General features: G+C 40.6%; 1 protein-coding gene across 3 annotated transcripts in view; it reads left to right on the top strand.

Annotated features, from left to right (window-relative positions):
* The window catches only part of SEPTIN6 (septin 6), an 81517-nt gene extending 73124 nt beyond the window's left edge, over positions 1-8393 (top strand). For 2 of the 3 annotated variants that reach the window (XM_073599329.1, XM_073599331.1), the window contains one exon: positions 6744-8393. In XM_073599329.1, the coding sequence (XP_073455430.1) occupies positions 6744-6753 (10 nt within the window). In that variant the 3' untranslated portion in view covers positions 6754-8393. Of the gene's footprint in view, positions 1-1016; positions 1277-6743 lie in introns of those variants that run through there. The other variant, XM_073599327.1, reaches the window with a different exon arrangement.
* The last annotated feature ends 7544 nt before the right edge of the window (positions 8394-15937 follow it).

Below are 15937 nucleotides of genomic sequence, written 5' to 3'. Positions count from 1 at the left end.
GTTCATTAGTTTTAATCCTTTCAATACATGAAGTTGATTGTCAAGCAGAGGGAGGGGTTACACAACACAAATTCTACAACACACAAATGGGGCCACCTACCACACACACGAGAAAGTCTCTAGTATCTGGCTGCACTTAATTTAATTGAACTCAGAATTAAGTAATATGAGTGGGCTTTATAGATTTACAAGAACTGCAGTGTTTCTGGGATACCTTTTTAGTAGTTTAATGATTAAATTTCACTTATTGCCCAAAATTTCTTTTTCAAGGAAGCCTGTACTTAGACAGCATTGAATATACCAATGCAGAGCTTTACTTTTGGAAAATGCAAATTTCTTGGCTGTCATGCAGCTGTAATGGCTTCAGTACTATAGGTTCCTGACCTGGAATAAATCTAGGGATCAGGAATTCCGACTTCACTCTAACTTACCACATCTGCATACCTCTTCTGGGTCAGTGACTCAAAGTACGGAAGACAGGCAGGAAACAATTCTGTCATCAAAAAAGAATGGGGGCTGCCATTTTTGGTTCTTTCTTAAAAATGATAGTTGCTTCAATGCTTCTGAACAAACAAGGGTGCAAAAAAAATGCCCCATCACTATACTTGTTCTGGGTCAGGAATTTGGATAGTATTGAAACCCAAGGATCAGCATAACAGCTAGGGATACAACAAACGCAAAGGGGTGATCAGCAAGTGCAGCACCCATACTTTTCACGTTACAGACACTTTTGGAAGCAGGGGTTAAGAATGGCAGGCCAGGCTACATTATTTCTTATAGCATGTTTCTCTTAATCCTGCAGATTGAATGAGTGTGTAAGAGCAGGAATAGCATCATCAGTGCATTTATCAGTGCATAAATAGTAAATATACTGTATGTGAAGATATATGATACATTTGGGAACTTTATCGATTACGTTTAAATAAAAATGCAAACCTTCTTTTGTACTGGTGATTTATTTACTGTATGTTTGATTACATCATATTAACTTAGTATTTACACTTTTTTCTTTCCAGTAACCCTTGGCTGTGCACTGAGTAGTCTTCTACAGTGATGGAAGATGCCTTTTCTAAATTAGCATCGATATCCTGTTTATCATTTTGATCCAAGATCAAATCAGTATGCTAGTTTACACCTACTTTTTTTGTCACAATTGTTTCCTTTTTTTGTCATTTTTAAAAGGTTTTTATAAATACTGGGGCAAAAGTAGAAAGTAGAACCATTGTATATAGTTGCCTTTTATCAACCATTCCCAGATCTGCAGTGGGAAGATGGAACAAGGAATGTTGGTGCTATTTACAACAGCTTAAAGGGACAGTATAGTGTCATTTCAGTGAGTTTATATTTTGGGTTCTTATTGCAATCTTTGCCTTATGCCGCGTACACAGGAGCAGACTTTTAGTCTGACTGAACCCCGAAGGACTTTTCGACGGACTGAACACCGAAGGACTTTTCGATGGAGTTCCGAGGAAACAGACTTGCCTACACACGATCACACCAAAGTCCGATCCTTTCGAACGTGATGACAAATGACCTGACTAGAATAAGGAAGTTTATAGCCAGTAGCCAATAGCTGCCCTTGCGTAGTTTTTGGTCCGTCGGACTAGCATACAGAAGAACAGATTTTTCAATAGGAATCGAGTCCGTCAAAGATTTGAAACTTGTTCTATTTCTAAGGTCCGTCAGATTTTTAGACAGAAAAGGTCCAATGAAGCCCACACATGATCGAATTGTCCGACGAATTTGTTCCGTCGGACCTTTGATGCCGAAAAGTCCGGTCGTGTGTACGCTGCATAAAAGTTATTTGTTAAATAACTTTCACATAAGAATTTTAGATCAGCAAACGCTGGCTTACTCAAGTTTCTCTATTAGGTGGATGTATAGCACTGCAAAAGCAGGAGGCAGAGTCTGCTTCTGGTAATAGGCACATGGTGTTTTTCTATGTACATACGTGGTTTTAAAATACATAGGTGTAAGGCAGCGTTTGCTGATCTAAAATTCTTATGTGAAAGTTATTTAACAAATAACTTTAAGGCAAAGATTGCAATAAGAATCCAAAATATAAACTCACTGAAATGACACTATACTGTCCCTTTAAGCTGTTGTAAATAGCACCAACATTCCTTGTTTCATCTTCTCATTGCAGATCTGAGAATGGTTGATAAAAGGAGAATATATATATATCTATATAGATATATATATCTATATATATATCTATATAGATATATATATATATCTGATGTGTTTTGTAAAAAATACTGAGGACCCAAAACCTTCCTATTAAGCTTCAGTCAAGGTGTGTCATCCTGTTTGCCATGCTTTGAAAAAACCTAAAATGTAAAAAGAAGAAACTTCTATTTTATTTTAAATTACTACTGAAAATGATAAATGTTTACAGGCTTGTCCCCAAAATGTAACTCTAAACATGGCATCCTACATTGAGGGTAAATCCAGGCTTTATTACAACTCTATCGTAAAGAAGCTATTTTTTCTTATGAACATGCCTATTTAGTCTGCCTATCTTATTTATAACTCTCATATTACAAGTTGACTCCAAACTTGGCTTCTGTTCTTCAAATAGATCAGTAAATTATATTCCTTTTTCTAGACCAATTTTCTCATTTAAAATAAAAAGTAGCATTTTGATAACCTTTCTCTGTGTTAATTGGGGTGAGGCTACTGTGCAGTGCTGTCTGTCCCAATTGGAGAAATTTTCCCCCACTTCCTAACCTTTTAGCCTCACTTTACCTGGACACCAAGTGAGGCGAAATCTTCCCAACAAGAACACAGACTGCAGTAGAAACCTGAGGTTCTAACTCTGTCCTGCTATATTGAATAAAGGTATTGGCTGGTGTTGGGTTTTAATCACTTGCCGACCGGCTCACGCCAATATACGGTGGCATAGTGGTTTGTTCCCGCGAATTGCCGTATGGGTGTGTCTGTAACTTTTAAGGGCGATAGCAGAAGCGTGCGTGCCGCACGGCGGGTAACCCGATGCGCGTGGCCGGCGGGCGCAATCGCGTGCACAAGAGCAGGAACAGGGATTTGTGTATGTAAACACATAAATCCCTGTTCTGTCAGGAGAGAAGAGACATATCGTTTGTTCCTACTAAGTAGGAACAAATGATATGTCTCCTCTTACTCAGTCCTATCCCCTCACAGTTAGAACACACCCGGGGAACACACATTTAACCCCTTGATCGCCCCCTAGTGTTAACTTCTTCCCTGCCAGTGACATTTACACAGTAAACAGTGCCCTTTTATAGCATTGATCGCTGTATAAATGTCAATGGTCCCAAAAATGTGTCAAGTGTCCGATTTGTCCACCGCAATGTCGCAGTTCTGCTAAAAATCGCAGATCACCGCCATGACTAGTAAAAAAATAATAAAAACGCCATAAATATTTCCTATAGTTTGTATACACTATAACGTTTGCGCAAACCAATTAATATACGCTTATTGCGATTTTTTTTTTTTTACCAAAAATATGTAGAATATCTATTGGCCTAAACTGAGGAAGAAATTTTGTTTTTTAAAAACATTTTTGGGGATATTTATTATAGCAAAATTTAAAAAATATATAGTTTTTTTTTTTTTTTTTTCCCCAAAATTGTCGCTCTTTTTGTTTTATAGCGCAAAAAATAAAAACCGCAGAGGTGAGCAAATACCACCAAAGAAAGCTCTATTTGTAGGGAAAAAAGGATGTCAATTTTGTTTGGGTACAGTGTTGCACGACTGCGCAATTGTCAGTTAAATGTGCGCAGCGCCGTATCGCAAAAAATGACCTGGTCATTAAGCAGCCAAATCTTCCAGTCTGTAAGTCTTTTAAAGGATTGTTTGATCTGTTTAAGTTGTCACTTGACAGGTGTGATGTGTAGTGATCTTGGATAACCAATCAGAATGTAGTCTTCAGTTTGAGTGATTAGGCTAAAAAATTCCAATCCTTGTTGGTTTGTATGCATCACTGCTTTGCACTATATAATTGCGTTCAGGCTTGTTCTAGAACTATGGAAAATGGATTCTCCTTACATTTCTGGAGTATTTTAAATATTAGTATGTTATACATTAAAGGCTTTATTGTAAGGTGTAACCCTTTGTGTTTGTTTAGTCATTTAATGTTTTGATGATGTTACATGACCCATACCTTCCTAAAATGTTACACCCAAAGCATTTCTGTCCTATAGTCATTTCATGGCTTCAATTTGTCCTTTTTTTTATCGGTCTATGTGTTTTGTATTGAAGTAAATAAAAATACATTTGGTGACATGAGATTGACTTTTCATCAACTTTAATGTAGTAATGTATAATGAATTCATTATTCTCTAACACTTAAATCTTTTTATTAACATAGACACAACAATACCATTACCTAATCTATCTATGTGCAATGACCTTGTCTGTTAATGTTCTGCCCATGGGCGTAGCATGAAGGGGTGCAGGAGTCGCCATATCAACCCCGCGTTCAGCTCCAGGGGGCCCGCGACACCCTGCTGTGTGTTGTCATCATACATGCTGCATTTTGCAATCACAAAATTCTTGGTCTGTTTATTTCCCGTTTTTTGTTAAATTTCTAAAAGTGTGTGGAGGTATGTCACAATTTTATTGTATAAAAGCCTCATTTTAAAAATAAATGTTTAATACATGGTCTATCATGGCATTATTTTCAAAGCATTCTGGGTTTCTAGAAAGCCCAGCATTAGCAGCTCACTTGTAGACTGTCCATCTGAGACTCCCTATAGGTCCCTATGAGCTAGAGACCTGGAAGAGAAGAAAAAAAAAAGCAGTGTTTAAAAAAGCAATTCATGATAAAGGATTTTAGTGGGTAAATTGTTATGGCATAACCAAAAAAGTTTATTCTTTAAACCTGAACTTGTAAATGGCTAAATACACAGAAGAAAGACATTCTGTGTAAAATAAGCTGGTTTGCCTGTCACAGGATTTGTGTTTCTGTGGGTTTAATCCTGAGGTTTACAAAGCTCTGCCATACAGTGCAGCCTCATTTTTTTTTTCTGCTGCCATTAACACAGGTCTGGTCTTCTCCTTCCCCTCCCAGTCAGAGACTAGACAATAAAAAGAGAAGCAGAAGACAGGTGATCCCTGCTCCCTCTCACACTTGCTGCTTTTTAGCACATGAACACCGCAGTACAACTTGCTGGCTCCTTTGCTTCTCTTTCTCCAAGTCTGAGCTTTGCTGTACAGCGATTGCAAGAGGCTTATCAAAGTCTGATTCAGGTGTTTGCAGTAAAAAAATTAAAATTAATGTATTAATGAATGCAGAACTGAATAAATTCTGCACAAATCAATGCAGGGTCACTGCCAGGGGGCAAGGGCACACAGGAAATAATTGTTTTCTATGTGACTTGTACATACCGTAATGCTGCCTTAAAGCAGAACTTCACTCAAAATGTGAGGTACCACTAATTCACTCCCTCCCCTCCAGCGTGTAACTGAGTTGCAGGTTTTTTTCGGGGGCAAGTACCTGCTCCTACTTCTGCAATCCTTGACTAGGCGAGGATGATGCAACTTGCCCCGATGCCTCCTCTCTCGCAGTCTCCTTGGACTTGTCTTGTGTCGCAGGAGGCTGAAGGATAATTCACAGTGCACCATGTGGTTCAGCTGATGGCTGCAAGAACCAGCACTAGACTCCAGCCACTGGTAAGTACTTGTTTTTTAAAAGCCAACAGCTACAGTATGTGCTGTAGGGAAACAGAAACTGAATTTCCCCTTTAAGGTGGGGTGCAGTGCATTGTGTAAAAATGTAGACATGCTACAATGTTCCACAATGCACCACAGCTCACATGTCATCTGTGATATTCCCATGAAGTTAAAAGAAAAAGGTGCCATTCGTACACATGGAACACCAGCCTGCACATCATGAGATTGTTTTAGTGTGTGTGCGCTGGTGTGAACAAACCCTTAAAGAGGAGCTCCAGTCTCCTGTGTAAAAATGTATTTTAATAAACAGCCACTCACCTGTCCTACGATCCAGCACTGTGCTCACCCCAGCCGTTTTCACCTTCATTCTTCAGTCTCCAGCATCTGAACTGTGGGCACCTGGCTGTTACAGCTTCGCCGGGTGCCCAATGCGTATGCATGAGCCACGCTCAGCATTGTGAATAGTCCCGCAGTCTTCTGGGACCTGTGACATGTCCCAGAAAGCTGCAGGGGGAGGGAGACAACTTCTAAATCATGTCCCCCTTTCTCAAAAGTGCCATTTCATTATCAAGAGGGAGGAGGTCTTAAAGCAGAACTTCCCCTTTTGGGTGACGCTCCGCTTTAAGGTTTGATAATGCACTTCTTCATTTGTTCAGAGAAGTTTTCATTTTGATTTACCTCATTTTTAATCCTTTTTTTGTACTTAGTTTATGAACGGGTATAATGTTTGGAAACCTTCTATACTTTGGTTTGCGCTATTTGCGATTACCAGTTTGATAGATGTAAGGTCTAAATACACCTGAATAATTACATTTTTGTCCTTTTGGGTTTGGACACCTTTTGTTTACCTATTTTTTACAGGTTTAGGTTTAATACAGGTCTGCTTGAAGTTGGATGGCTGTTAGTATATTGATCTATTTGTGTATCTCAGTCAAGTTTTATGGCTTTTGCTTTCCTTAACTACTATTTTCTTTACTGCTGCTGAATGCTAATAACGTTAATGCTCTTTGGCTGATAAGCTTTAATCACTGCGCATTTATCTGCCACTTGATAATGCCCTCTTTTCTCTCCTTTTTTTCCCTTCATAGCTTCTTTTAATCTGTCTCCGCATCTGTCAAAAGGAGAAGACTGCTCTGTAGAAGATGTAGAGGTCCCGTTTTATCTGGGAGAGAGAGAGGAACAATAGATTAAAAAAAAAAAAACATAATTATCCTAACCAATGGTGTCAATAATTGAACAGTGTGCTTCTGTGACTTGCATGGTATCCATTGAGATGTTGGGAAATGGTTAACATTTAGATGGTATATGCAGCCTATTAATCAGATTAAACCGTACTGCATAATAACATCTGTCACTAACAAAAGTACCTATACATACTGTAACTATTGCCATGCTTGGGATGGACATTGGCTAATGCATATTGCTATTCTATTTACCAAGAGAGCAATGCTCAGGTCAGTGCTAACAAAGCCATTTTCACAAGTAGTTCTCAGCTTTGTGAATGTGTTCAATGATGGAGCAGAGAAAGGAGGGCGTCATTTTATCTGATAGTGGGGTAAGGCTTAATGGAAATGGTAAGTGTGGATGTGTGATGGTATGTTGAAGCACACGCTCTTTATCTTTGTCAGCTTTTGCAAACATTCAGATGTTCTTTATCTGGATCCAGAACAGTGTTTCCCAAATTCCCAGCATGTTTTATAAAGATATTGTGGAGATAACCAATTTGCATCAGTTTACATGTTATTATACCCTAAATATGGGTGTAACATGGTGAAAAAGATGAAGTTCGCCTTTAAATTGCAGCATTTTTCATGCTGCTGATTAGGAAGACAGATCTTGATGGGTGTTGATGGCACATGACTTGTTCAAGATGTACAGATTTCCTACTATTCATTGTTTTCACTAAGACCTATGTCCACCATAAGATGGGAAAGCTTTGTTTTAGTCAACTTCAGATTTGGCAATGAAGTTAATCAGAAGAGCAGTGTTTTAAGCTAAGCAGCAATTTGTGTAAATTAAAAAAAGGATTTTTTCATTTTTGCAAAGACTGCAACTGTTAGCCACCCCTTTATGAAGCCAAGACCTTCATTATTAGTTAAATTACCATAGATGCTGATGATGTATTTGCTATAGAGAAATCCCACAATAACCATACTCTACCCTAAAATTACTGCTCAATTCAATATTAGCTGAAACTATCGATTAGAATCTGCAAAGAAATAACGGTTATGCAGTAAGATTAGTATTGATACAATGAGATGTTGTGTATGGATCCTTCATGTGCCTCCTTCACTCTTGTACTGATATTGATGTGTGTGTGTGTGTGTGTGTGTGTGTGTGTGAGAGATTTTACCAAGTTTGTGACAAAACTGCCCCAACTAACAACTCAAATTCTCTTTGTTTCTCTACCCAGAAGTTCTTTAACATATATGATTGTAAATTATTTTTATCTATCATACTGTGTAAAGGTTAACAAATTGTGACTCCTTTAAAAAGGGCACACAGGGAATATCCTACAAGGCTTGCCTAATATTGGAAGAAAAGGTTCTAAAGCTCATAACATAAGCCATTCCTGAAATAAACATATGGCTGCCTTTTGCTGATCTCTTTATGGCAGTTCAAGTTGCTTGACTTTTATGCTGATCCTCTCTTTTTGAGTCACTGCCCCAGAAGATGTCTGAACTCCTTATTGGCAGACTTGTTTTGTGATAGCGAACCTTTTTGCTTCAATATTGATGCACTAACAGGCAGGCAACTGTCGGCAGTGTGTACCTTACATTCTTACTTAAAAAAAAAAGCAGCTCACTTCCGAGTATGTGAATGTGACCCAGAGCATCATAGCTGTATATCTGCAGTGTGAGTGTTAGTGTTACTAAACCCACAACCGTAAAATTAGTCTTTATATGCAGTAAAGCATGCTTGTTCTACTCACAGTGGAACCTAGGGGGTTAATCCTCCGCTCTTAATTCAGTCTTCTCTGATCCTTCCCTTCTTCCACAGTCCCCAATCCATCTCCTGATAGTACAATGCCTTGGGGGCAAGCAGCACATGCTTAGTTTGGTGTGTATTTCCAGAGCTTTTTTTTTTTTTTTCCCCCCTTGGGAGGGTGCATGTGATCAGCATGGGGTGCCAATCAGCACTGTACAGACAGAGGGTCAGAATCCTGAAGCCTCATAGGACAGTCAAAATAGAATTCCTCCTATAAGCTTTAACCAGAAACTCAGAAGTCATAAGACTGCTATATACCGCTGATGAGAAAAGCTATTTAGCAGTTTATATTTACTAAAATAATTGCATTTCCATGTTCTGTGTACTGTTGAAGACCAGATATAGTGGATGCAGTGTTCTTGGGTTTGGTAACATTTTAAGGCACTGCTGCCTCTGCCTGCTAGTCTCATGAGATTTGGTGATGTCACTGCTGTGCTGCTCTAACTAGAGGCTCTGACATGTTTCTTTTTTAAGAGTTTAGTGTCACTTTAGATTGGTGACTAGCCCTTTGTTCTCTGCCTGCCTTTTCTGGGCACAGCTTTCAGAGTTCAGCTACTGTATAAATCTCCATTTTACTCTAAGAACCCAAAGGTTGAATTTCCCAGGCATGCACAAAACATTTTTAATGGGCTGTTTCTGTGCTTCGAACACAATTCTGCTTATTACTTTAGTCATCAAACTAATAAAAGCTGTGAAAGTACACACTGTAAATAATACTTTTAGGAAACAAATGGGCTTAAATTTGTTTGGGTTTTTAGGTGTCGGAAAAAAATTATGAAGGGGTTCAAAAAAGGATCCTGGAAACACCATTTGGTCTCCTAACCCGCATATTGTCCACCTGTGTCAATAGAATCAGTTTAAGATGCTTCAGAGACCATTAGGAATTTACTGACAGGTGCAACTGGTGCAACTGACCTGCAGTTGATTTATTTTTTTTATGGGAATACAAAACCTGCTTGAGGCAAACAAAAGCCCACCAACATAGGTCTATGCTCTAGCTGCACATGCATTTTATGTGAAAATATGGAAATATTCATTGCCATCCTATGAAAAAGCTGAAAATTAAAACTATTTGAAGCTGTGCCATAGTCATACCTGTGCTTTACATACATTATCTAAAGTGAGTACACCCCTCACATTTTTGTAAATATTTTATTATATACTTTCATGTGACAACACTGAAGAAATTACACTTTGCTACAATGTAATGAGTGTACAACTTGTATAACAGTGTTTATTTGCTGTCCCCTCAAAATAACTCAACACACAGCTATTAATGACTAAACTGCTGGCAACAAAAGTGAGTACACCCCTAAGTGAAAATGTCCAAATTGGGCCCAAAGTGTCAATATTTTGTGTGGCCACTATTATTTTCCAGCACTGCCTTAACCCTCTTGGGCATGGGGTTCACCAGAGCTTCACAGGTTGCCACTGGAGTCCTCTTCCACTCCTCCATGATGAAATCACGGAGCTGGTGGATGTTAGAGACTTTGCGCTCTTCCACCTTTCATTTGAGGATGCCCCACAGATGCTCAATAGGGTTTATGTCTGGAGACATGCTTGGCCAGTCCATCACCTTTACCCCCAGCTTCTTTAGCAAGGCCGTGGTCATCTTGAAGGTGTGTTTGTTTGGGGTCGAATACTGCCCTGTGACCCAGTCTCTGAAGGGAGGGGATCATGCTCTGCTTCAGTATGTCACAGTACATGTTGGCATTCATGGTTCCCTCAATGAACTGTAGCTCCCCAGTGCCAGCAGCACTCATGCAGCCCCAGAACATGACACTCCCACCACCATGCCTGACTGTAGGCAAGACACACTTGTCTTTGTACTTATCACCTGGTTGCTGCCACACACACTTGACACCATCTGAACCAAATTAGTTTATCTTGGTCTCATCAGACCACAGGACATGGTTCCAGTAATCCATGTCCTTAGTCTGCCTATCTTCAGCAAACTATTTGCAGGCTTTCTTGTGCATCATCTTTAGAAGAGGCTTCTTTCTGGGACGACAGCCATGCAGACCAATTTGATGCAGTGTGTGGCGTATGGTCTGAGCACTGACAGACTGACCCCCACCCCTTCAACCTCTGCAGCAATGCTGGCAGCACTTGTAAATCTATTTCCCAAAGACAACCTCTGGATATGACGCTGAGCACGTGCACTCAACTTCTTTGTGCGACCATGGGAGCCCTGTTCTGAGTGGAACTTGTCCTGTTAAACCGCTGTATGGTCTTGGCCACCATGCTGCAGCTCAGTTTCAGGGTCTTGGCAATCTTCTTATAGCCTAGGCCATCTTTATGTAGAGCAAGAATTATTTTTTTCAGATCCTCAGAGAATTATTTGCCTTGAGGTGCCATTTTGAACTTCCAGTGACCAGTATGAGAGAGTGAGAGCGATAACACCATATTTAACACACCTGCTCCTCATTCACACCTGAGACCTTGTAACACTAAGAGTCGGTTTACACTGAGGCAGCGCAACTGCCGCAGGTGACCCAGGACACGACTCAGCGTGACTTGCAAAACGACTTCTGTATAGAAGTCAATGCAAGTCGCCCCCAAAGTAGTACAGGTACCTTTTTCTAAGTCGGAGCGACGCAACGGTTCCATTGCACAGAACGGGACGCTACTTGTCAAGTGACTAGGTCGCCTGACAAGTCGTCTCAGTGTGAACTGAGGCTAACGAATCACATGACACCGGGGAGGAAAAATGGATAATTGGGCCCAATTTGTACATTTTCACTTAGGGGTGTACTCATTTTTGTTGCCAGTGGTTTAGACATTAATGGCTATATGTTGTTATTTTGAGGGGACAGCAAATTTACACTGTTATACAAGCTGTACACTCACTACTTTACATTGTAGCAAAGTGTCATTTCTTCATTGTTGTCACATGAAAAGATATAATAAAATATTTACAAAAATGTGAGGGGTGTACTCACTTTTGTGACATACTGTACATCTTGCCACATTGCTAAGGCTACCCATCAATGAAATGGTTATTCCCACATCTGTGACATTTAGGTCATATACAAAAATTATCCCCCTTCTCTCATTAGTGACTGGGTACAGAAACTGTATTTCCTTTTATCTCTGCTACAGTCCTCAGTGCTTTACAATGTTCTTTGTTCTTGCTAAATAAGGTTTAAAAAATTTTAGCACACCACACACTGTTGAACTACAATTCCCACCAAGCTCTTCCAGTTGCACAATCAAGTGTAACAATAGTTCAGCAACTAGCAAGGCAGAATTTGCTTGAAAGACTCCTGTACAGGCATGCCCCACTTTTGGGTACACAATTGGGTTTATTTACTAAAGCTGGAAAGTGCAAAATCAGGCTCACTTCTGCATAGAAACCAATGAGCTTCTAACCCCAGCTTATAAAACCTAGAAACTCATTGGTTTTTATGCAGAAGGGAGCCTGATTTTGCACTTTCCAGCTTTAGTAAATAAACTCCATTGTGTACTTAAAAGTGGGGTATGCCTGTACTAAGCGTAATGTGTAGGCTGCCAATGCTGGCCTGAAAATGCTTATTGCCTGGTTGTTTTACTGATAATTTAAATCATTGACTTGGCACCTGTATGCAGATCAGGAGATTTGCTTAGCGCTGATTTATCACCTACATGCTTGTTAAATAAGATATCAAAGGCAGAGACAGCTAAGCAACCAGCATTTTCAAAAGGAGCCCCCTAATTGCACCCTACATATTCCCGTATATGCGGGTTTCCTTTAAAGGTGTAAAACGTGAAGATAAGGTGTGGATGGTAGGATGCTGATACATATTTCTTTCTGAACTTAAAGAACCAACACTATCTCATGTAATACTTTTACATACATTTTAAATAAAAAAAAAAAAAAAAAACGAATACTTTGACTTTTTTTTTGTCATGCTTTGCATTACATGATGTTAGCAATATTGGTCATATTTGGTAATCCAGTACGAGGAGCACTGGTAATGTGCATAGTAAAGTGTGTTTTAACTTGTTGGTCTATTGTAAATTACACCTGTTTGTTATGGATGCACTGCAATGAACACATGATCAGAGTTATCAGGCCAAGAACATTCATGTTTTTATATATCCTAAACAAGCAGTAAATGAGCTTTAGTAGAAGACTTGTCTTACTGACCTTTGTAGTTGCAGGCACTGTGCAGCAGTTTATTCTCAATGTTCACAGTAAAAAAACTAAAGTTGTTTAAGACAGCTCAGCTCACCCTGCCAAAAGAATGACTTCAGTGCTTCTGCTGGTAGCCTTGAGGATGAATTCCTGACACCGTATCTACAGCTCCAGAAGTCAGCGAGGGTTTGTTTTAGAGCTTATTTACTGTTAAGCCCTGCCACAAAATTGGTCTTGGTAAGAATTTGACAGAAGAGGAGATGAAAATACATTTTAGTACACTCTAATTATTGAGGCTTTGTGTGGCCCATCACTAACCTTGCCACTCTAGGTGTTGGTCAACCAGTGCCCAATATTAATAAAGCCATGTTTTAGAAAACATGAGAACACCAGAAGTTGTTCTGAACATTTTAAAATGTCAGCATCTACAATTAAGCTTCAATGTGAGTAAAGAGACTGCTCTGAAATGTATGCCTGGTCTTCATTCCAAGAATGGTAGCTTACATTGAAGGTTTCTAAAGTGGTATCTTGCTTTGTGACAGATTCAACTTAAATGTATGTTACAGCCTAAGTCTCCAACGATTTCAAAGGAACCCTGTCACTGAAAAAAACATGGAGGTTGCCATTGCTGCCATTTCCTCTGCAAAATCCTAGGTGCTTGGCTGTCACATTGACCTGTTTACTTCAGCACTTTGAAGACAGCCATAGATGGATTGAATCTTGGCCAGTTCAGCTTCAGCAGGGACCTGCTGAGATTTAATCCATCTATGGGCAGGCTTGTTGTACCCAAATACTGCTGATGGCTATAGCCGCCAGCAGTAATCCTTGTGTTTTACCAGCCAAGAAGGCTCCCATGCCCCCCCCCCCCCCCCCCCAAGCAGAACACAATTATTACTGTGGGAGGCATTCAGTCAGTGCTGATGGGGGGGGGGAGAGAATCTCAAGCAATTTTCTTTCCTTCCACACATGACGGGTGAAGTTTGGTTCCCTCTGGGAACTTGCAGCATGGGTGAGGTACGGCATGGTTCTCCTGTATTTGTGACTGGGTCTTGTTTATACATGTGGGGTGTTTATTCACTTTAATTTGTTTTTCACCAGTGTAAATATCTCTACTATATTAGTAATGTTATTTAGGTTTACAAAGAATTGGCTTTTATAACATAGTTACACTATGCCTTCTGGATGATGCTCTTTCACCTGCCATCTCTGCTGAGAAGCAAATTTGCATTGCAGCTCCTTTCCTAGACACGCTAATGCCTTCTCATTCCACATCCATTTTGTAAGTACCCTACAGGGAATTCCCTCACTTGGGCTGCCCATACATGGGTCTTTTTTTTTTTTTTTGATCAACCAGTAAGTGAGGTGGATTGAGGAATTCTCCCCGCTGTGCTATTGTATTCTGACCGTGGGGACTCCTGTTGCAGCCACTAATTGAATGAAATTTTTCCAACAGCCCTGTTTTGAAAGAAGTCGATCGTTAGATTGACTTCTGTTGAGCGGGAAAGGGCATAGATGAATTGAAATTTGACCATTCCCTGCTGAACCTGCCAAATTTTGATCTCTCTATGGCCAGCCTTAGTGATGGCGGAGACAAGGCACAGAGGAGCTGAGAAAAAAGGGCCCAATGGCCTGTAACAGCATTGAGGAATACCAGCAAAATGCTCAGGTTGTTAGGACCTTTCTTCAGCACAGAGAACCGATATCTTGACACAGTTTGCTTCCTCTAATTCTAGACAGGCCTAACTGTCAGGGGCAGATTTCACTGCTACTACATCTGATATCTTTGGGAAATTCTGCCCTTATAAAACCTAGCCCCATTCACATCTGATGCATTGGGATTGCGGGCAGATGTGCTACAATAGTGATAAAATGCACCACGTGTGTTTGGGTGCTATTCATTTTTCCGTTTTGCCGCAATCGCGCAATAAAAATGAATGGCACCCAAACAGGTGTGGTGCATTTAGCCACTATTGCAATGTGATTAGCGATCAGTGGCAGAATCCCAGCGATTCATCATGGCCTCCAGATACAGAAGTTGGACAGGTATTTAGCCTGGTCCAGGGATTCCCTAGTCTTCACAGTCGATGTTCTGTCACTGTTTACATCGGCACATACATTCCCTTCATTCAAGATTCTCCCTTGACTGCTCCGTGAGATAGAGGAAGAAAGAACTCCAGTGATCCTCCTTATTCAAAAAATGGTCAAGAAAAACTTGGTACACAGACCTACACAGATTCCTGTTGGATGAGCCTTGGCCTTTTAAAGCAGGCCGGACCTCGTGTCACAGGGCCCACTGTTCCACCCTGATTTTCAGTCACTGCTTTAAATGGCATGGCTGTTGAAACCCATTTTCTAAAGGATTGTTTCGCAACCTTTTTTGCAGTGAGGGCGCCCTTGAAAAGTATTTTCAGTCTTGAGGCACCCCAGTCTAAGGCTAGGTTCACATTACTGTGTGTAGGGAAGCATGCCCAAAATCACGCACGTTCCTGACATGGCAACAAAGGGACTGCCCTTTAGCAGACTTGCCATTATTCGTGATGTACCCCCAAACATTGGCAAATGCAATGCGGTTCTAGTGTGGCATGATTTTAAAGAAAAGCCTCCAGGTACGTGCATATGCTATGGCCATGACTGGAAGTATACCCCCAGTTGAATGGGGCTGTTCTGCAACTGCCCAAACAAATTGTGGTACAGTGATGCTGCATTTAGGGTGTTAAAACAGGTGGTAAGGTGGAAACATTGCCTGTTCACCGTTCGTTTCACAGAAGCTGCAGACCTTGCCACTATAACGAACCCTAAAAAGCCACACACACGCACCTCCTTTTTAAAATTGGTAGTACTGTACCTGCACTGCCCTGTAGGGGGAGGCAGAGAGCTGATGACTCAGCAAGATGCCTCACCCTTCCGCTTCACTGTCCTGACCAAGCATCTGCTGTGTGCTGTGCTGATGTACGGTTCGGCAGAGCAGGAGCTTGGTCTGATGTGATGCCCTTTCTCAACCAGGATGCCGTGGCACCCCTGACAACCTCAGGTGGCATCCCAGGGTGCTGCGGCACCCTGGTTGAGAAAGGCTGTTCTAAGGCTAGGGGCATTACTGCCACTTTCATTCCCTTCTTTCTCAAGGTAAGAAAATCTGCCTCTCGTAGGAACTACCACTGCAACTGGATGGCCTACTTT

This window comes from Aquarana catesbeiana, linkage group LG09 (assembly GCF_042186555.1).
Source record: "Aquarana catesbeiana isolate 2022-GZ linkage group LG09, ASM4218655v1, whole genome shotgun sequence".
Lineage (NCBI taxonomy): Eukaryota > Metazoa > Chordata > Amphibia > Anura > Ranidae > Aquarana > Aquarana catesbeiana.
The sequence above is the reverse complement of the archived record's forward strand: the minus strand, read 5'-3'. Positions and strand labels throughout refer to the sequence as shown.